We start from the raw sequence: 23,179 nt of genomic DNA, 5'->3' as shown, positions 1-23,179 counted from the left end.
ACCCTAATTCTGTTAGGTTTACCACAGTGCAAGCAAATTTCATAATTTTAGTTCACCTCCTTGGTAGTGCAAAATGTCTGTTGCTATCTCCACGAGGTAATGAACTACAATTGCAACTGAAAGGCAAAATTTATCTATGTGTCAATAATGTAACATAAGAGTTTATTTTTGTTTCCAAGGGACATAACTTATGATGAATCGTCTACTGATATTACCTTGATATAGTGTTGCTAAATTTTTTTCTACTGGGACACAACAGCAAAACTCTGGAGGACTAGTAGCTTATTAGTCACTGCAGCTTCCTCAATTTTCATGTCCAGTGTATGCTTTATCACAATATATCTGCATGTCATATTTATTTGACCATGGTGGCATGACAATAAAATATTAACACAGCTTAAATGATAGCACTTGCTCTACAATATGTACCTTGAGGACAGAGTGAAGTCTGAAGACAGTCCGAGGGTCTGTTGGGTCAGTGATTAATGAGACCTCTGTTTTGGAATCAATACACAGGTAGTGACGAGTCAACATGTGTCGCAGTCTGATCTGTTGCTCCCATCTCAGAACATTACCTAAAAATAAAATCACACCATTTTCAAATTTGAAATACTTTTTGCTGCACATAAAGTTATCAAAACATACTAAGCAAGAATGTATGAACCAACACATTTCAAACTATTTCAAGATAATTATCAATAAAAAGAACAGTATATGACTAGGAAAACTATACAACTGGCACTTGGTTCTTCGTGTTACAATATTAGTTAAATGTTCAATAGTCACTCAAAATATTCATCAAGATTTCATGAAATAGCCACCATTTTCTTTCCAAACAAAAACTGTAATCCCTCGCAAAAAGGCACAATTATAACAAATAGCATAATAACCAGGTCAAACAACTTTCCTTGGAGCTAATGGGGTAGAAGATTGAAAAATTTACTAGTTCTGCTGAATCTTCACTACTCCTTCTGCAAACATGCTGATTAATGGAACTTTGGTAGCCATCGGACTATTGAAATTATGAAAACTACTAGTCCAACAGGAACTTTACAAGTCTTGGGTTATTGGACTATAACTAATTTTGAGCCCTGCATAAACATTCAAAACTTCAATCATAAAAGTTAGACAAAACTAAATCCTTATTGCTTCTTACCATCCAAGATGCTATGTTCTGCCTCAATCTGCCAGTATGTGATACTAGAGCTGGAGGAAGACAGAGTTTTTGGTTTGTGCTGGTCTATCACATGAATCCTAAAGTGCACTATGAGCAGATAAAACAAAACTTTAATTAAAATAAATTTAAATAACATGTTTTGAAAACTAGCTTATATAAAATATTATTTAACATATCAGTCATGAGCTCTTATTGATAAGAAACATCAATATGATTGTATTAAATATCTGGTGAATTTCAATATTGATTGCTTAAAACAATTTTTGGAATAACAAAGTTTAGCCATGTACACTAGCTTGTATAGCAGGCTGCAAACCCAGCTGCATGATGTCATATCCATTTACAATAAAAATAAAAAAGGCATAAGTGTGCATGAGATCTATCACATGGCTAATATCTGCCTTAGCCAAATGCAACACAAGAACCCTTGGCCATGAAAGCAAATTTTTCAGTCATTTATTTATCATTGGATTCTCTAAAAGTATATATATTTGCTGATAGATTGACTGATGAAAGTTCCACTCTTTATGAAGTGTCCTTTTTGACTGCAAGTCAGCCATGACATTGAGCCTGCTAGGATTTGGATGGCTATCTTTAGCTGGGAGCATTAGTCTACACACTTCTAAATGCAAATGCATAGGTTGGCTAATTTCAATCATCAGGTTAATGATGTTGGTGACCACTCACACCAAGCTGTCAGATTAATAAGGACTACTTTCCCACAGAGATGACCATTCCAGAAATAAAATGCATTGACTAATGTCTTTATTCCAGAATGGTGATGTAAAGAGGTAACTCCAATGAACCCAAGCTGTCATATACTGAGGTGAAGCATGGCATTCCATGATGTTACACTGTGACATCCGTACATACCCCAAAATCCTAGTTGCTTGTTTTTTCACCAAAGGGATTCCTGCCATGAGAGCATCATTACTGAACCACTGATGCTGGCATACTACTATTTTGGTTGTGGTCATAACTTACTGATTAAGTTGACCAGAAAATGGATCATCCGGGTCATCTTGCAAAGTGCACATAGAAAAGGCAGCTGAGAGGAATCAAATCTGTCATCCGGGTCATCTTGCAAAGTGCACACAGAAAAGGCAGCTGAGAGGAATCAAATATGTCATCCGGGTCATCTTACAAAGTGCACATAGAAAAGGCTGCTGAGAGGAATCAAATCTGTCATCTGGTCATTTTGCAAAGTGCACATAGAAAAGGCCACTAAGAGGAATCAAATCTGTCATCTGGGTCATCTTGCAAAGTGCACATAGAAAAGGCAGCTGAGAGGAATCAAATCTGTCATCCGGGTCATCTTGCAAAGTGCACATAGAAAAGGCAGCTGAGAGGAATAAAATCTGTCATCCAGGTCATCTTGCAAAGTGCACATAGAAAAGGCAGCTGAGAGGAATCAAATATGTCATCCGGGTCATCTTACAAAGTGCACATAGAAAAGGCAGCTGAGAGGAATCAAATATGTCATCCGGGTCATCTTACAAAGTGCACATATAAAAGGCAGCTGAGTGGAATCAAATCTGTCATCTGGGTCATTTTGCAAAGTGCACATAGAAAAGGCCACTAAGAGGAATCAAATCTGTCATCTGGGTCATCTTGCAAAGTGCACATAGAAAAGGCAGCTGAGAGGAATCAAATCTGCTGCTGCATTGAGCAAAACAATGAGTTGCCAGAGCTCTTATGCTAAAATCCACTCCCTTTTGGGAGTCAACTCCACTAAAGAGACAATCTGTTCCATATGGACATGCAGGAGACTGAGACTGGTCAGAAACTCCTTACCTGAGTGGACAAAATGCTGGGATGCATTGAGATATGGCCCTTCTCACTTCACCATTAAAAGAGTAGATAACCTAAAAATGGACACAAAAGATCATTCCAGCTATTGACCATGTGTTTTTGGAGGATGTCATCCCGATACCCCACAATCACTGTTGGAGCTGAGTAACAATGCTAATGATGACTTATGTGAATGCCCATGACTGATAAATGGGAGTGCATGAAATTGTTATTTTCTTCCACGGCAGGCAAACTAAAGAAACTTGAGGGATGTCATGTGAATAGTGACATGAACATATGTGACAGTTAAGCTGAGGTGTATGACTGGTGCAAATTTTCAACTGGCTTTGGGCACTAGAAAAAAGACTGGAGGAAAGCAGCAGAAGATTTAATTTCAAACTATCTTGGCTGACCACTTGGCAAGTAACAACCAGATCACCTGCAAAACTGTGGCTTTCTCCTAATATGCTAGATCTAACATAGAAGGCATTGCTACAATGTTAGGCACAAGCTTAGAAGTGGCATGGACAATTTTTGGCACAAGCTTACACATGGAAAACATACTTATCCATCTTGAAAAACATGGGAGTGATCAAATACACTACAACAATGTATGATTCCAATGTCAGAAGTTCACTTGTGTGTCTAAATGTGTTCAATACCAGTATGATGAGTAGTTAGCTGGCTTTCAAATGAGAATGCCTTAGGATTGCCAGATCATGGATCTTGTCCAATATGTGGCCTGATATTTCCTTTATCTTTGGTGACTTGAGTAGTGTATGGAAGGAATCAGTGGTAAACATGTCTGAATGTGTTTGATATCAGCATGATGCAAATATTGCTGGTAACTGGCTATAGAGAAGAATTCCTTACAAATGGCCAAATCACAGACCTTATCCAACAGACAGTCTGATACTTCCTTTATCTTTGCTGACCGCAGCAGGATATGGAACGAGGGTTGTCCATTTTTTGTCCTCCACATCTACTTAAGCCTTCTACTACGCTTGGCTTGCAGTTGGTTGTGGTGGACATTTGTAAGTCAGCAATATAGGACACATTTCCTTAACAGCCACATGAAAGCTGAACTTAATTACAGCCATTCCATAATGGGATCTGAGTATCTTATGTCACTGAGGTCATCCCCCCATTTACTGTGATTGTACTTATTAGGCCCCACATCAAAATATATATAGAAAATTCCCACAAGCATAGGAAAGACATTGCCATCATCTCCAAGTATCTCTTCAACAAATAAACCATTAACAATTGGCATGGACAATTTTAGACACAAGCATACCGTGGCATGGACAATTTTAGACACAAGCTTACAAGTGTCATGGACAATGTTAGGCACAAGTTTAGAAGTAACATGGACAATTTTAGACACAAGCTTACAAGTGGCATGGACAACGTTAGGCTCAAGCTTTCAAGTGGCATGGACAATGTTAGGCTCAAGTTTACAAGTGACATGGACAATGTTAGGCTCAAGCTTACAAGTGGCATGGACAATGTTAGGCTCAAGCTTACAAGTGGCATGGATAATGTTAGGCTCAAGCTTACAAGTGGCATGGACAATTTTAGGTACAAGCTTAGAAGTGGCATATATAATGTCAGGCACAAGCTTACAAGTGTCATGGGTAATGTTAGACACAAGCTTACAAGTGTCATGGGTAATGTCAGGCACAAGCTTACACATGGAAAACAATCTTATCCATCTTGAAAAACAGTGGAGTGATCCAATACACTACAACAATGTGTGTATCCAATACACTACAACAATGTGTGTATCCAATACACTACAACGTGTGTATCCAATACACTACAACAATGTGTGTATCCAATACACTACAACAATGTGTGTATCCAATGTCAGAAGTTCACTGGTGTGTCCAAATGTGTTTGATACAAATGTGATGAAAATGATGCCATTAACTGGCTTTCAAAAGAGAATGTCTTAGGACTGCCAGATCATGGATCTTATCCAACATATGGCCTGATATTTTTAGATCAAAGAGAAATGGTAGGCACTATTATGGTTGATTTTTTCGTAAAGCTTTTGATCTTGTAGACCATGAAATTTTGCTTGAAAAACTAAAAATCTATCAATGCAGTGAAAACTCCCTAAACTGGTTTACTTCTTACTTAACCGATAGAGTGCAAAAAGTATCTTTAAATGGTCAACTTTCTGAAAGTAAAAATATTAATTGTGAAGTACCACGAGGCTCTATCCTTGGGCCTCTGTTATTCATACTATTTATCAATGATTTACCTCTTAAGATTGGAACTTCAATTTCTTCCACTGACCTTTATGCAAATGATACTACACTGTCTGAGATTGGTAAAACCAAAACAGTACTTGAAAATAACTTACAAGATGCTCTCAACAGACTTCAAGTATGGTGCAAGGAAAACAGTATGATCATAAATACAGAAAAAACGAGAGCCCTACTAGTTACAACACAACAAAAACGAGCAAGGCTAGATAGCGACAAACTCCAGGTTCTATTCGACAATGTGAGCCTCAATATGACCTCTCAAGATAAAATTCTTGGTGTATTCGTGGATAACAATCTTGGTCTATTCACATTAAACATATTTCAAAAAAGGTTAACTCTTATCTTTGGCTACTAAGGAAAATCAAAACATACATTCCTCTTTAGTATAGGGTCATCTTTTATAAAAGTTATATTCAGCCATATCTGGACTACTGTAATGTAATTGGGGTAATACCTCTAATTCAAACATAACAACACTTTTAAGACTCCAAAAAAGGGCTTGCCATTTAAGTCTAGATCAAAGTATAGACAATTTTCAGGATGCAATGAATAATATAAAGATTTTAACAATACATGAAAGAATATTTCTTAGAAAGGCCAAATTGATGTATAAAGTATCCAGAAAAGACATTCCTGTCTATCTAAGCAATATCTTTCACCAAAGAGATGCTGATGGCACTCCAAATTTAAGGTCCATAAGAAGAAAAAATTACATTATACCAAGGTCAAAGAAGGAATTGTTTAACAAAAGTTTTCAATGTACTGGTCCACTGGTATGGTACAACATTCCCAGTGACATAAGGCAGGCTCCTAGCATTTCATCTTTTCACAATCAATGTCTTAAATGGATGAAATCTTTAAAAAATTGAACAGTTCTAGTACAAAAAATACCGCCTGCTTTTCTGTAATTTTACATCATTTTCATAGCTGAATATTTCAATGCAGGATTATATTTTATGTTTTATATATATGTTTATGTTTTCACTGATGACTGTGAATGTGTTCCAGGCTTGATATTTTGAATTTTAAAATTACTGAATTATTTAGTGTCAAGCCTGACTCTTCACATCATGTTGTATATACTGTATATATTGTATATAACAGATAGAAGGCCTCAAGGTAGATTAGTTCTGTAACTAACTGAGTTACCTTCTCTAAATAAAGTCTTTATTATTATTATTATTATTGTTATTATTATTATTATTATTATTATTATTATTATACTGGTAACTGGCTTTCAGAAAAGAATTCCTTACAAATGGCAAAATTACAGACCTTATACAACAGATTGTCTGATAGTCCCTTTATATTTGCTGATTGCAGCAGGATATGGAATGAGGGATGTCCATCTACTTAAACTGTCTTCAATGCTTGGCTTGCAGCTGGTTGTGGAGGGCAATTGTTAAGTCAGCAATATGGGACACATTTCCTTAACAGCCACATGAAAGCTGAACTTAATTACAGCCATACCATAAAAGGATCTGAGTATGTCAAATCACTGAGGTAATCCCCCCATTTACTGTGATTGTACTCATTAGGTCCTACATCAAAATATACATAGGGCATTCCCACACGCGAAAGAAAGGCATTGCTATCATCTCTAAGTATCTCTTTAACAGATAAACCATTAAGAAATGACTCAGTGATTTGAATTGGTGGCTGGACAAGTGCCATAGCTGTTTCTTGCTGATACAGATAGATGGAGAGCATGCTAGATGGTTGAATGAAGAGTGGGTGCAGTTGCTGTCTGGACAACATGTACAGCTATCATCTGGATGTCTGGCTCTGGAACTGCCTTGCAGAATGTTTATCAAAAGATATTGATTGATATAACTGTGATCTCTTTATGATTCCACTGACAGCCAGAATGTAACATTACTTGGTCACCAGCCAACATGTATGGCCATTCGGATGGCTGCAGTGGTTGGGTAGCAGCTAGAGTGGTAGCATATGGCAAGAAAGGATGGTGTTATAGATCATCAAGGTCTGACAAACATCCCATGTACCTGGACTTACAGGCCGGAATGCCATCATCAGAAATGCAAAGGGACTTATGCCCATTGGGCCATTTAGATAAGTGAGTACACTCCCCAACTGAACTCCAAGCCATCTATGTGGATTTATACTTAATGTACATACAAAAATTGTCCCCTGGCCAGCAACTGCGTTGTCGCTTCCTGTACCAGGCAATGCATCTGTGACTCTATTAGTGTCTGGGAAGAATGTGATGTGATATGGATTTTTAACATAACTTTAACAATTTTTCAGTCATATCACTACAATGTCTGCAATGTGGCAGTTCACAGTGATGTCTAGCACTGGGACATCATGCCACAGACATGCAGCATGATGTCACACCCAGTCACATTATCCTGACACCAGGCCGACCAGTCCTAACACAAACCTCTTAATGCTGAGCGCCTAGTGAGGCAGCTGTTAGTACCATTTTTGTAAGTCTTTGGTATGACTCGGCCAGGGATTGAACCCACAACCTCCCGCATCCGGGGCAGACACTTTAACCACTAGGCCACCGGGGCGATTTGGGAAGAATGTAGGGATGGCAACTCTGCAATGCACTGCAGGTTGAGGATCATGAACAGTTCATGCAAGCAAGACACAATTCACGCATGTCAGACTTTGTCACCATTGTTTGACAGAAATGGCAAGAATGACAAAAATTACAAAACTAACAAGCCAAACTTTTTCACAAATCTCAATAAGAACAATCATTACTTGAAACAAGTAAAAAACATTGACAGCAAATGTAAGTAAACAATCAACAATACACACCATGCTGAAACACAACAAAGTTGACAACTATGAAAACAATTCACATATATATCAATTAAAAGAAAACAAAATAATGATAAGGAAATGCATCAGATATATTAATACAAACTACTATAGTGACTTTCTGGATGGATGGGCTGAAACTAAAAAGATATTAAACACGTCTTGTGATACTATGTTGATACAATCATGCAAACCCTTAACACAGGCAAACATCAAATTGATGGCTACCTCTTAAGTAGTGGTAACAAGGGAAGCTAGTGGGGTAGGATTTCTTCAAAATGGAATATATATATATATATATATATATATACGAAAAAACCTCATTTTTTATTTTTGGGAGGGGGCTGAATTCCATATACCATTAATATGATCAGGGAATGCATTTCATAGGAGAAATCTGGGCTTAAATGATATTTTCTGTAGAACTGTTCCTGCTATATAAGAGAGATGGACAGAGAGTCAAACTGGCTTCTGATACAATATATCAGACAACAACTCCTCTTTCACATAAACAGTGCACTCATATCTACTCTGAATAATACTGTTGTATCATGTACTAGGAATGTAATGAAACACAGAAAACTCTAAAATGAATATATACCCTTTTATTGAGGCATTATCAAAGACTGATGGACCACAATATCCTTTATTAAGATATCATCAAAGACCAATGGACAATAACAGTGACCCTTTTATTGATGCATTATCAAAGACAAAAGGACCACAAGAAACTTTTGCTGAGACATTATCAAAGTCCAATGGACTGCAATACAATTTTATTAAGGCATTATCAAAGACCAATGGACCACAAAAACCTTTTACTGATGCATAACCAAAGACCAACAGACCATAATACCCTTTTACTGAAGCATTATCAGAGACTGATGGACCACAATACCCTCTATTAAGGTATTATCAAAGACCAATGCACCACAATAAGTGACCCTTTTACTGAAGTATTATCAAAGACCAATGGACCACAATAAACCTTTGAGACATTATCAAAGGCCAATGGACCACAAAAACCTTTTATTGATGCATAATCAAAGACCAATAGACCACAATACCCTTTCACTGAAGCATTATCAAAGACTGATGGACCACAATACCCTTTATTAAGGTATTATCAAAGACCAATGGACCACAATAAGTGACCCATTTACTGAGGCATTATCAAAGACCACAATAAACCTTTGAGACATTATCAAAGACCAATGGACCACAATACAATTTTATTGAGGCATTATCATAGACCAATGGACCACAAAAACCTTTTATAGATGCATTATCAAAGACCAATAGACCACAATACCCTTTTAATGAAGCATCATCAAAGACTGATGGACCACAATACCCTTTTATTGAGGCATTATCAAAAATCAATGGACCACACTACCCTTTTATTGAAGCATTGTCATAGACTGATGGACCACAATACCCTTTTACTGAGGCATTATCAAAGACCAATGGACTACACTACCCTTTTATTGATGCATTATCAAAGACCAATGGACCACAACAATCTTTTATTGAGGCAATACCAAAGACCAATGGACCACACTACCCTGGCAACAATCATGATGCATACTACACTTTCAAATTAAACTGCCACAGAGACAGCAAAATTGAGACAATGACAAGTTCACAACAATACAGTAACCTTTGACAAAATTTCTCTGGCTCATCTTCTCATAATGGTAAATTCAGTTTTCCTTAATGAATTGCATTATTTTTTCATAATATCAGTAATTCATTGTGTTTATTTGCTACTTGACTTTCCATCCTCTTAAACAAACTTAAATCAAAACTTATTGCATGAAATACAGTGTTTATGCAGCAAAATACACTTATTAATACAACTATAGGTTGTTCAGACTTGCATGAAATGGAAGCAATATACTTGCTAGTAAAATGTCAAGGTAACAACATGGATGGACACTTCACTTTGATTGGTTAGTATTTAATTTACTGGTAATATTTTCAGATTATAAAAATGCAAGTAACTGTAGGTACAAGTGACATGTATCTAATACTGTCATGAAAAGAATCAACACATTGCATGCCTTATACGTAATTGTGAATGCAAACGGTAGCAGGAAAATGTCATGTCATACTTATAAGATGACCCCATCTCATATTTTCAGCAAATACAAGGTTGACTTATAAGCAAGCATATATGGTATAACATATAAAAGAAGTTATCGACTGAGTATTAATAAATATTGGACCTAATATCCTGTGCCACATCATCTCAGACTCAATATGTTTCAATACTTATTTAATAAACAAGAACTATGGTATATGTGGGCCAAAACTGATCTACCTGAATCCCTTGTATACATACCATCTTCAGTGATTCTGTCATCAAACAGCCCCTCTGCCACAAGATAGGCCTCCAGTTCCTTGTGAAACAATCTGATCACTGACCCTCCCTTTAAATAAATTAGATGAAAACCATTGATACAGCATTTAGGCTTTAGAATGTTCATTTTAAAAGAGGACATAAAAACATGCCTGTCTGAACTATTAAAAGGTTGTTGTTGAATTGACTTCACTTGTGAAGATTTAGGAAGGGAAATGTCCATATCTATTGCGTGCACGCTGGTGGCTGATGAGCCCAATATGTGACAGGCACATCTGTCTACAAAGGCTACAGGGGAATGTCTGGGTTGTGGTGGGTACTGCCAATGGTTCCTGGATTTTTCTTTGCCATCATTTCTCCTCCAAGATGGCCCATCTGTTTTGTTCAAAAGTGTCAGTGGCCTAGTGAACTGTACATTGCCAGCTTGCATGGTCAGCAGCTTGTAATGCTCACTGGCAGTGATCCATTCCACAGGTGGTAATGGTCTTCTTCAAGGAGTCTTTATATTTTTTTCGTGGTGCCCCTCTATCATGGTGACCAGTGGACAACTCATCATACAGTGCAATCTTTGGCAGGCCATGATCCTCCATCCTGGACACGTGCCCTGCCCAGCATAGGTGTATCTTCATGAGTATGGCCTCAGCGCTGGTAATCCCTGCTTGTTTGAGGGCTTCAGTGTTGGTGATGAAGTCACTCCAGTGGATGTTGAGGATGGTGTTGAGGCAGTGCTGATGGATGCGTTCAAAGAGGCAGAGGTGGCATCTGTAGGTGACCCAGGATTTGGCGCCATATAGGAGGGTGGTCAGTACGACAGTTCGGTAGATGCTGATCTTTGTATCTTTCTTGAGACTGGTGTTGTACCACACTCACTTATAGAGTCTGCCTAAGGCGCTGTTTGCCTTGGTCAGTCTGTTGTCTATTTCTTTCTCAATCTTGGCATCAGAGGATATCACATAGCCCAGGTAGATGAATTGGTGAACTACGTTTGGCTCTGTCTGGTCAGTGAAGTGGCTTGGTGGTCAGTACTCTTCTTTGGGAGCAGGCTAGTGAAGTACCTCAGTTTTCTTTAGGCTGACCTCAAGACCAAAGAGCTGGCGAGCTCCTGCAAAGCAGGATGTTATGCACTGTAAGGTGGCTTCTGTGTGGGCAACAAGAGTGGTAGCATCTGCAAAGAGAAGTTCTCTAATCAGTTTTTTCAAGGTCTTCATGTGGGTCTGAAGTCGCCTTAAGTTGAAGAGGTTGCCATCAGTACAAAATTGAATACAGATGCTATCTTCATCATCAAGGTCTTCTGTTGCTTTTTGGAGCATCATAGTGAAGAAGATTGCGAACAATGTGGAGGCTAAAACACAGCCCTGTTTCATGCCATTTACAATAGGGAAGGTCTGTGACAGGTTGTTATTGTTTCTGACCTGACCTGACCAAGGTGGTCTTCATGTAGTTGGATGACCATGGTAAGGAATTTTGGAGGACAGCTGAGCTTTTCAAGGATTTTTCATAGTCCGGTTCTGCTCACCATGTCAAATGCCTTTGTCAGGTCCACAAATGTGATGTACAGTCCTTTGTTTTGTTTTTGGCATTCCTTCTGGATCTGTCTTAGGACGAACACCATATCAGTTGTGCCCCTACTGTCTCTGAAGCCACATTGCCTCTCTTGAGCATGTTCTTCTGCAATGGATCATTATTTTGTTGCTCCATGGGATGCTCTTGAGAAGTCTGCACAGGACAGTTTAGAATTTATCCTTTTCATCCTGGAGTTTTGGAGCATATATACTGAAGAGTGTGGGGTCTTGTTGGTTGCATAATAGCAGATGCATGGACATGATGTGGTTGGTGTGAACAGTATAAAGGTTTGTTAACTTGGTGGCAATTGAGTCCTTGACAATGAAACCGACTCCTGAAAGTCATTTTTCAATTCTTAGTTTTCCTGACCAGTACAGGGTGTATCCAGTGCCGAGTTCTTTCAGACTTCCTTCCTCTGAAATGCGGACTTCGCTAAATGCAGCAATGTCAACACCAAGGTGAGAGAATTAGTGTGCGATTAAGGCAGAGTGTCGTTCTGGTCTGTTGCTGTCGGTTGAGTCTAGCATTGTTCTGATGTTCCAACAAGCCAGTTTTAGTCTTTTCTCATGATGTAAGGCAGGTGGGGCATGCCTTGTTTTTTCTGCTCTGTTTTGACCACATTGGAAGATGCTCATTGGCTGCAGCAAGCCAACTGGGGGGGGGGGGGTAAAGAGATGAAATTTGGTTAGGCCACATTTTCTAGCCCCTCTCCATGTGGAGCAAGCAATGCTGACCCAGGAGAAGGCTGCTTGGTCACTCAGGCTGCTGCTGGGTGATGGTGTCATCTCCGAATCAACACCAGACGTCCAAAGGCCTGAGTCACCTGCAAGCAGGATTGGGAACTGTGGCTTCCAGTGACATCTTTCACCTACCGTTTTTGCCTCTTTCCCATTGCTGCAGGGCTTGATATAGTCAAACGTAAACAGTAGACAGTAGACAGTTCCTTCATGCCTGCGCAATGGAGCATTTAGGTAGAGTGCAGTCTGTGCAAACTGGCCCCACCCTTTAAACCCGGGGTTCATCTGCCATGGCCCAGCAAGCCAGGATGGTGACAGTGAGGTCTGCAGGCTGTAGGTTTTATATCAGAGATTTCCTTTCCTAGGCAGATGGCCAACCATTACTGAAGAGATCTGCCTTCCCTGCTATTTTGAACCATAGCTGGTTGGCCACAGTCACAATCCACTAATACATATGGTGCACCCTGGTCCCGAACACTTGGCTGTTGATCTGTAGAGACCTTCTGCCCTAGCCGGTGACTTCCCTGTAGAAGTTCATACGCCTAGTGATGATGTGTTAACATCACCCCCTCAATGTTGTTTGGCCTGCAAGCTGAAGCGGTGTACCACGGTATGCCAGGAAATGGATGAGGACCAGTGCGTTCGTCCACACAGACAGTACAGCTGCCAGACAACAAAGGTACTACCTCTATCCAAAGCCCCCTATAAAAAGGTATGGATTCATAAAATGTTGGCTGTCTGGTCTATAAGAAAGACAAGGATTCATAAAATCTGGCTGTCTGCACTATAAGAAAAACAAGGATTCATAAAATGTTGGCTGTCTTGACTATAAAAAATAAAACATGGATTGTACAATGTTGACTGTCTTGACTATATGAAAAACATGGATTCTGACTAGACAATTAGTTTTCAAAATTATTGCTAATAATATTAAGAACAAATTTCAGGCCTTTAGGACAGTCTTGTAACTTTACCTCATTAAAACTTTAGCACTTTGAGCATCTATCACTGCTGACAGTCTTAGGTATAGGCCAATTAGCAATAACAATATACAAAAGTAAATTTCTTTGCAAAATGAATTACAGGAATGCACAAATTATACAAAATAACTGAAAGGAAAACTCAAAAGCAGAGGGAAATTCTGAAAGGAAAGACTGCTTGATAGCTGAGGAAAAATAAAATTAAATATAAGGCTGCAATGTATAAAAAAAATTCTAAATGTGTACATTGTAGACAATAGCCAAAGCAATGGCATCTAATAGAGCCAATTAGAAGCAAAACCTTTCCCTTATCTTCACATTAGGCTTGATGTTGACAACTAATTATATGTTACAGACATCTGCCAACATGCATGGCATACTGCACTCAGCTCATGATTGCTTCATCTGTTGTGTGTCTTTAACCTCTCATTATATATGGTTCCGTTTGTAAGACACATCTACATTGAATACATGAGACAATTTAGGTAAGACATATCTATGTTGAATACGTGACAATTTAGGTAAGACATATCTATTTAAATGTATGTGACAATTTAGGTAAGACATATCTATTTGAATATATGTGACAATTTAGGTAAGACATATCTATTTGAATATATGTGACAATTTAGGTAAACTATTCTTAGGATCATTGAAATATTATTTCATACTGCCTCATATATGTACATGTTGACAAATTAACAATGCAGGTGGATCTCATGAAAGGATACGCATGTCAATGATTAACACCAGGTGTACCACATGGAAGATTAACACCAGGTGTACCACATGCATATTCATTTACAATGTCACACATTTTGAAATGTTTATAGGCAATAAATTAAACTAAGCCATTTACATGTGCACACATTGCAACCTAAATCAATGACAGCAAAATCTAGAAAAGAAAATTCCTGAATGCTGCTATTGTCTGACACATCTGTTTGTCATATGACAATATATTTTCATAATTTGTGCTATTGTTTGCTGGATGAATCTTGTATCAAACTACCATAAAATATTCATGGAAAATAATTTTAAAAAAATCTATATCACTTTTGAATAATTCGCTACTTGTCCTAGTTACCATAGTTACCAGAGCTATATAAGATGTTTTGGTTGAAGTTGCTTTAAATCATTGCAGTGGATCTATCCTGCAGAATCAATTATTTGGTGTGAGTATGGTACCCTGGTATGTGTTTATTTACTCCATTTTAAACTGTTAGAATTCTTTGTCCTGTAAAAAATACAAATGCTTACCCTAACAAATCTCTCCTGATCCAGTGATTCCCTGAAGCTGCCAATGAGAGTAAAGCTGGCTCTTTCCACTCCGAGGTTGAGTTCTGACCTAGAAGGATTGGAAACAAGATTGGAGCATAAATGTGTTCATGGAATGCAAATACCCTACCACAGTGCCTGAAATGACCTGAACACAAAACTTAACTAAGGTGTGACATACAGACATATGTACAGACTGACATGAAAGTTAACCAAGGTGTGACATACAAACATATGAACAGACTGACATGAAATATCACCAAGGTGTAACATACAAACATATGAACAGTCTGACATTAAACTTCACCAAGGGGTGACATACAGACATATGAGTAGACTAACATGAAACTACACCAAGGTGTGACATACAGACATATGTGCAGACTGACATGAAACTTAACCAATGTGTGACAAACATATGAACAGACTAACATGAAACTACACCAAGGTGTGGCATACAGACATATGTGCAGACTGACATGAAACATCACCAAGGTGTGACATACAAACATATGAACAGTCTGACATGAAACTTCACCAAGGGGTGACATACAAACATAGCATAAACTGATATGAAACTAAACCAAGATGTGACATACAAACATATGAACAGACTAACATGAAACTACACGAAGGTGTGGCATACAAACATATGAACAGAAAGAGTGTGTAGACTTTGATATGTTTTTGTAGACTTTGATATGTTTTTCATAGATGTATATGTGTGTATGTATGTATGTATATATATATATATATATATATATATATATATATATATATATATATATATATATAGTGGACATCATAGTTACTGTGCATATCTCTGTTGACCATAAGCATGTTTACAGGACTGGTCAATTTTAAAATGCTTTTTATCATCATTGTTGTTACTTATATTTCCAGGTATAAAAGCCAATATGCATGACAAAACAATTCCATCATGGCCACCATTACCGATCTAGGAAATCCAGAGATTTCTTCAACTGTGGCAGATATACATTTAGCCAGTGAGGGATTCAATTGAGCTAGTCAGGGCAAACATTAAAGGGCAACAGCAGATGCAGCTTCCTCACTTCCACCATTAAAAAAGATGCATATTTATTTCAGCAAAAGTGTCGATGCAGAACATTCAGCATCTTCCAAGAATACTGCATATGACAATCAGTAAAGTTAGTGTTGGGCTGACTTCCAGGTTTGCCTTCATTATGCATGCAAGTGTTACACATGCCTACAGCCAGCCTCCTGACAAGCAGACTGGCATGTTTTAAAAACATAATGGCAGGCTTGCCATAAAATCTGGATCCCGCCGTGATTGGCCTGAATGAGAACCAGGCCTTGCAAGAATCTGTCCTCTCACAGAACCAATATGAATGCAGTGAATTTATGAAGTGTTCCAATTACCCGAACATATTAATAAAATGCAGCAATGCAGCTCAGATTTTAATACATGATACATACCAGGTCCAAAAGTAACTCAAACATTGTTACTGTCCTTTGTTGGACTTGTATTCCATTTGATTAGTAAAGTAAATGAAACATGGACAATATTTAAATCAAGGAATGTGAATTTTTAAACTTTTACCCAACCTGTAAACCACATATTAGAGTAAACCAGTGCACATGTTCTTTCCCTTTCTTCCTTAGCCAGGTTCATGTATTAAATAATGCATAAATGGAGGGTTTTATTTCCTCTGTTTACTAGGGTTACAAAGTGACTCTAACCAATCATTATTTAACTGGGCGTGGTGTGCCCCATCAAGCATTTGAAATTATGTAATAACTTTTGTATATGCTCACTGAAGTCATAGAAGACACTAGAAAGTGAATACATGTTGCTATGCGATTAATCTATTTTGACAGATACACTCACCTCTTATTTAAAACAATGATATTTCTTACAAACAGTTGCCATTTTGATTAGTTCCCATACAATATAAAGATATTTGGCTTATAATAAATCTTACATTTCTTTAAAACCACATAAAGTGTTGTTCACAAACCCAATAGACTGATATGTAATCTGTATTTGCATTTGTATGTATTTGTGTTAAAAGAGAGTTATTAACAGTATGAATTATGAATTTTTCAGACATTTGTGAAAATGCAGGTGTCATTCTGTCATATATCAATGTTAAATTAATGTATGCAATTTGGCACAGAATTAAATCCATGGCATGTGTAAGATTATTGTAATTTAATGTGTATGGTGTGGGCATTATTCTAAATGATAACTGTCAGGTGAACTGGTCAAGAGTAGTTGAATTGGTTTTATGTATTGAAATATGTCAAGGGCCGAAACATTGCAGAAACAGAATTTGTGCTTGCTGAAATTTTTGTAATAAGTTGAACTTTGCAGAGATCGGTCTATTAAGAGAAGCAGGAAAAATGTAAATTTTTCAAACCCTGGAGTGGCGTGTATTAATAGTAGTGGTTAAATAAACCAAAATTCTGATCTAACAAGTTAATAACGGGGTGTGTGTGTCCCAGATTAAGTTTCATGTTTTATAAATGTCTTGCACCATGAAATTAGTCTAGTTTTGAGATTTAATAAAAATTGTCCAAGGGACATGTAGTTGAAAGTCTGTGGGAGACACGTAACTCAAGGGGTAAAAAGACAATTCCGCTAATGGGAAAAAGAGAGGAAGGCACAATCATAATTTTAGACATTACTTTTCTTTGATATGAATCATAACATAATTGGCTGAACTTGTTTAAATGGTATAGGAATCTAAGAATTGATTATTATTAGATTTGTATGATGCTTATGTCAATGAAATGTAAGTCTGCAAACATTGTAGTTAAAACAAGAAGTGAATTTCGTTTAATTCATTTGTATAACTAAGATGTGAATTCTCTTAGCCAATGAATCGGTTGTATTAGTACTGTAGTGGCAAAGTGGGCTGTATGGCTATTTACTGTCATCGTATTGTACATGTGTCCAACATTAGTCAAGACAGTGATTGATAGTTCACACTGCAGGGTCCTATTTATTATTAAGCAAGAGCAGACCATTCCTTCAATCAATTTATAGTGGTGGCTGGATGTATTAGAGGAATACATTAAGTTTCTAGTACTATGTAATATTTATAGAACAGGTGGTGTGTAAACAAAATACAGTATTCATTTGCAAGGTTGTAGCCTGAAACCATGTTAGTAGCTAGCATCTGTTTGTAATACGATATTGATAAACTCTGACATGGATGAGAGATGGAATGTAAGTTCTTTCAAGGAAGTTATGTAGAGCATTGTTTGGCTGCCTTTATTTAGGAGCTAGACATTTCAACGCTAAGAAAATCATAAGACATTTTGACCCCAAGTCATTTCAGCCCCTTTAATGGGACAATTTGATCCAATTCATGTATTTTTAAAACAATATTTAGCACATTTGAGGTCTCAGGGAGAGGTTGTACCTCTGATGGTTGGAACATGTCATGCCTTCCCAAGGGTAGTTCATCCACATTGGTCCTCCCCTGATCCCAACTCTCACCTGTGGCTCCTAGTAGCTATTTGCATGTGACAGGGTCCACATCCCAGGAAACTGCTTCAACTGACAGGCTAAACAATGTGAGGGTAGCTGGTAGGTCTTGAGCCTTCTGGTGATTTTAGGGATTTCCTCAACCCAGCATACGAAGACTGCTCCGATTGACTGGGTGGATGAGATCAATCAGAAAATCCAATGGCCAGGAAGGTGGTTCTGCAATGCACTGTGGAGTGCAGAGGGCATGTCAGAGCACAAAAGAAGACCTGGCCATCCACTGCAGCCAAAGAAGTTGCCAGTCATAACAAGTTATCATGCCAATGGACTCCGACTTCTGCGGCCAAGAGGGTGAGGTTGCTCCAGTACAACAGCTTCTTCACCATAATCTCCTTCACGCGCAAGTTTTTCTTGTGCAACAATCTTCAACAATAGAGAAACTTATTGTTGAAGCACTTTTCGTGGATGACTGTGCTCTCATGACACACTTGGAAGCAGATCTCCAGATCATCATTACTCGCTTCGTGGAAACCTTGAGACTCTTTGGAGTCACTATCAGTCTGAACAAGACAGAGGTACTTTACCAACCTGTCCCAGGCACCATACCTCGCGCACCCCTCCGACTGTGTCTATCGAAGACACCCAGCTGAAAGCTGTCAGTCACTTCAAGTACCTTGGAAGCATCAAATCTTCTGATGGATCGCTAGACAAAAAGATAATGGCATGCATCAGCAGCATCAGTCAATCATTAGGACTTCTCAGCTCTCGCATGTTGAGCCAAAGGAATATCAAACTGTCCAACAAGATAAAGGTGTATAAAGCAGTTGTGCCAACAAGCCTCCCATATGGATGTGACACCTGGACAACATACAAGAAGCACACTGAAGAAGTTTGAGCGCTTCCACATAAGAGCCCGATGATGGATTATGGGCATCAGATGGCAAGACAGAGTGACAAACCAAGAAGTGCTGGATAGAGCAGGCTTAATCAGTATCAAAGCAATGATTCACAAAAGCATAACTCTGGTGGACGGGTCATGTCATCTGTATGGACGAGTCTTGAATGCCACATCAGATTTTGTATGGAGCTCTATCTAGTGGACACATAAAAATTGGTCTCATGAAGAAAAGATTCAAAGACCCATCAAGGACAGCTTGAGATGCTGCTCAATATCTGTAACAGACCATGAGTCCTGTGTCACCTGCATCAAGGATAGATATGGCTGGCATGCAGTTGTTCGTAATGGGTGCAAAACCCTCGAGGATGTCTGCAGAATGAAAGTTGTCGACGCCAGGGAATGCAAGAAGGCCTCCACGTCAAGAACCAACCCATGCCTCCAGTGCAAACACTGGTCCAGGACATGTGCATCTCATATCGAACTCATCAGCCACATGAGGACCCATCAGCAAAGAGCAGCACAGGATTGACTTCATCAAGTCCCGATGGTCAACCAGTAATGGTCATTCCCACTAATCACATGGTTATTCAGTGGTGTCTGCAATTAAAGATGCCAAAAAGCACTGAGGTCTTTAATCCTAGGTTATTACTTTTGGTAACAGTAATCAAAACAAACCTCTAAGTTGCCAAAACAAATGTCAACAGTAAATTATAAAGTCACTTTTATTAAGTTAATGAATGCACGTTAATTTAAATGAAAAGAAAATAGTACAAAATTCAAACGTATCACACACTGTAAATCTGTAAAGAGTCAAACATTTTCATTCCATACCAGTTTTTTCCTAGCTTTAATAAATATGTTTGGTATATTTGTGTACAAATTTTGCATTAGTTTATATTTAAAAAAGATTATATTGTGACATTTCTATGAGATACATATTGGTATAACACTAACTGAACTGTGTCAATGGTGTTTTATCCTTGTGTAAAATGCCATGGGTATCTTAGGCCTCACCAACATGCTTTCTCTTGTGACGGATGTGGAAAAACTTGTCAAGATCATTTATTCATGATGCTTTATGCCTATATTAACATACTGATTAACAACTTTTTTTTTTAAAGTATGTTTTTTTCTTCTTTTCTACATTGAAATTGCTTCATTTGAAGTTGGCATTCTCTTCCTGCGATTACTAAACAGTTTTCAATCTCATGGGTCCTTAACGAGGTATGCAAAACATGTGCCATTAAACACCTTTTTGTTTCTTACACCTTGTACAATATAGCTTGTATATCTTTTTAACAGAGTTATATTGATCTGTTAAAAATAGTGATAATGTAGTCCCTATGCTACTAGAACTGCAATGTAATTTTTCTTCTTTTAATTATATTGTTACGAGTCTATGCTCTAAAAATAAGTAACAGAAATGAGTGAAGACAACAAGCTTTCTAAAAATTAACAAATAATTTATTTCCCTAGAATAAAAAGTGAAAAATGAGAAAAAAAGAACTTATGGTATTGCAAATTAAATCCAAAATAATCCAAGAATTAAAGCACACATCCTAGTAATAAAAAGTCCTGAATAAAACTCAATTCAAGTCATGAAGAGATCCAAAATTGAAAGTGATCTCGTGTCTGTTATTTCCTATGAAGTGCTGACGTGTCAACAGTCTCTTGTTGAATCACAGAAATATTATTCCAGGTTGGAATTCAGTATAAATTCCAATTAATGTCTTTATTCAAGAATTTTATCAGAGCACTTTCATATTTCCAGAGAAAATAATCACTTGAATTCAATAATTTGAAGAAGATAAAATTTAGACCAAACTGGTCACAACATAATGCAACCTAAAGTGCTAGATGTTAAAGCACAACTGGTAAAATACTCACAATCACAGGATAATAAAGTTTTCAATGTCCATGATGTACCAATGTCCACAATCCTCATGTCTTGTTAATAGTGCGAGTCCTTAGAATCATTGATAGTTCATTCTGTATGTGTAAATGTCCTCATTGTCCATGATGTACCAATGTCCACAGTCCACATGTCTTGTTAATAGTAAGTCCTTAGAATGCGCTGATAGTTCATTCTGAATGTGTAAATGTCCTCACTGTCCATGATGTACCAATGTCCTCATGTCTTGTTATTAGTGTGTCCTTAGCTTGCATTGATAGTTCATTCTGTATGTGTAAATGTCCTCATTGTCCATGATGTACCAATGTCCTCATGTCTTGTTAATAGCATGTGTCCTTAGCTTGCACTGAAAGTTCATTCTGTATGTGTAAATGTCCTCATTGTCCATGATGTACCAATGTCCTCATGTCTTGTTATGAGTGTGTGTCCTTAGCTTGCATTGATAGTTCATTCTGTATGTGTAAATGTCCTCATTGTCCATGATGTACCAATGTCCACAGTCCGCATGTCTTGTTATTAGTGTGTGTCTTTAGCATGCATTGATAGTTCATTCTGTATGTACCAATGTCCTCATTGTCCATGATGTACCAATGTCCACAGTCCGCATGTCTTGTTAATAGTGTGAGTCCTTAGCATGCGTTGATAGTTCATTATGTATGTGTAAATGTCCTCATTGTCCATGATGTACCAATGTCCTCACTGTCCATGATGTACCAATGTCCTCACTGTCCATGATGTACCAATGTCATCATTGTCCATGATGTACCAATGTCCTCATTGTCCATGATGTACCAATGTCCAGTCACCATGTTTGTATTAATGGTGTGCATTATTAGCTTGTACTGATTGTTCAGATTAGATTTTGTGAACAGTCTTCATTGTCAGTATGTACCAATGGCCACTTTCCCCATGTTTTTGTCAATAGTGTGCTTCATTGTTTTGTATTGACAGGTCAGACAAGATGTGTAAACATGTCCTCATTGTCTACGATATATCAATGTCCACAGTCCACATGTCTTGTTAATAGTGTGTGTCCTTAGCTTGCATTGATAGTTCATTTGGTATGTGTAAATGTCCTCATTGTCCATGATGTACCAATGACCTCATGTCTTGTTAATAGTGTGTGTCCTTAGAATGCATTGATAGTTCATTCTGTATGTGTAAATGTCCATGATGTACCAATGTCCTCATGTCTTGTTAATAGTGTGTGTCCTTAGAATGCATTGATAGCTCATTCTGTATGTGTAAATGTCCTCATTGTCCATGATGTACCAATGACCTCATGTCTTGTTAATAGTGTGTGTCCTTAGAATGCACTGATAGTTCATTCTGTATGTGTAAATGTCCTCATTGTCCATGATGTACCAATGTCCTCATGTCTTGTTATTAGTGTGTCCTTAGCATGCATTGATAGTTCATTCTGTATGTGTAGATGTCCTCATTGTCCATGATGTACCAATGTCCTCATGTCTTGTTAATAGTGTGTGTCCTTAGCTTGCATTGATAGTTCATTTGGTATGTGTAAATGTCCTCATTGTCCATGATGTACCAATGTCCTAATGTCTTGTTAATAGTGTGTGTCCTTAGCTTGCATTGATAGTTCATTCTGTATGTGTAGATGTCATTGTCCATGATGTACCAATGTCCTCATGTCTTGTTAATAGTGTATGTCCTTAGAATGCATTGATAGTTCATTTGGTATGTGTAAATGTCCTCATTGTCCATGTTGTACCAATGTTCACAGCCTCCATGTTTTTCTCAATAATTGTGTCTGTCCATAGTTTGCATTGATAGCTTATTCCGTCGTGATGTCCACAGTCTCTAATTACATGCATCCTCTGTCTACATTGATAGTTCATTCTATGTGTATGAAGATTTGATCACTGACTGTGATGAACCATTGTCCATAGTCTTAATGATTTTTTAAATTAGTACAA

The 23,179-nt window shown here is 37.8% G+C and overlaps 1 protein-coding gene across 1 annotated transcript in view; it reads right to left on the bottom strand.

The window, feature by feature from the left end:
- LOC149779970 (inositol 1,4,5-trisphosphate-gated calcium channel ITPR2-like) overlaps window positions 1-23,179 on the bottom strand; it is a 290,413-nt gene that overhangs the window by 208,529 nt on the left and 58,705 nt on the right. Inside the window, exons 8-11 of the mRNA XM_089936693.1 lie at window positions 14,940-15,027; window positions 10,382-10,469; window positions 1,157-1,264; window positions 430-575 (exon numbers count right to left, since the gene is read on the bottom strand). Coding sequence (XP_089792819.1) covers window positions 430-575; window positions 1,157-1,264; window positions 10,382-10,469; window positions 14,940-15,027 — 430 coding nt within the window. The remainder of the gene's footprint in view (window positions 1-429; window positions 576-1,156; window positions 1,265-10,381; window positions 10,470-14,939; window positions 15,028-23,179) is intronic.

The sequence above is a fragment of the Sinohyriopsis cumingii genome, chromosome 16 (assembly GCF_028554795.1).
Source record: "Sinohyriopsis cumingii isolate HCF-2022 chromosome 16, ASM2855479v2, whole genome shotgun sequence".
Lineage (NCBI taxonomy): Eukaryota > Metazoa > Mollusca > Bivalvia > Unionida > Unionidae > Sinohyriopsis > Sinohyriopsis cumingii.
Note: the sequence above shows the minus strand (reverse complement) of the source record. Positions and strands in the feature narration are given on the sequence as shown.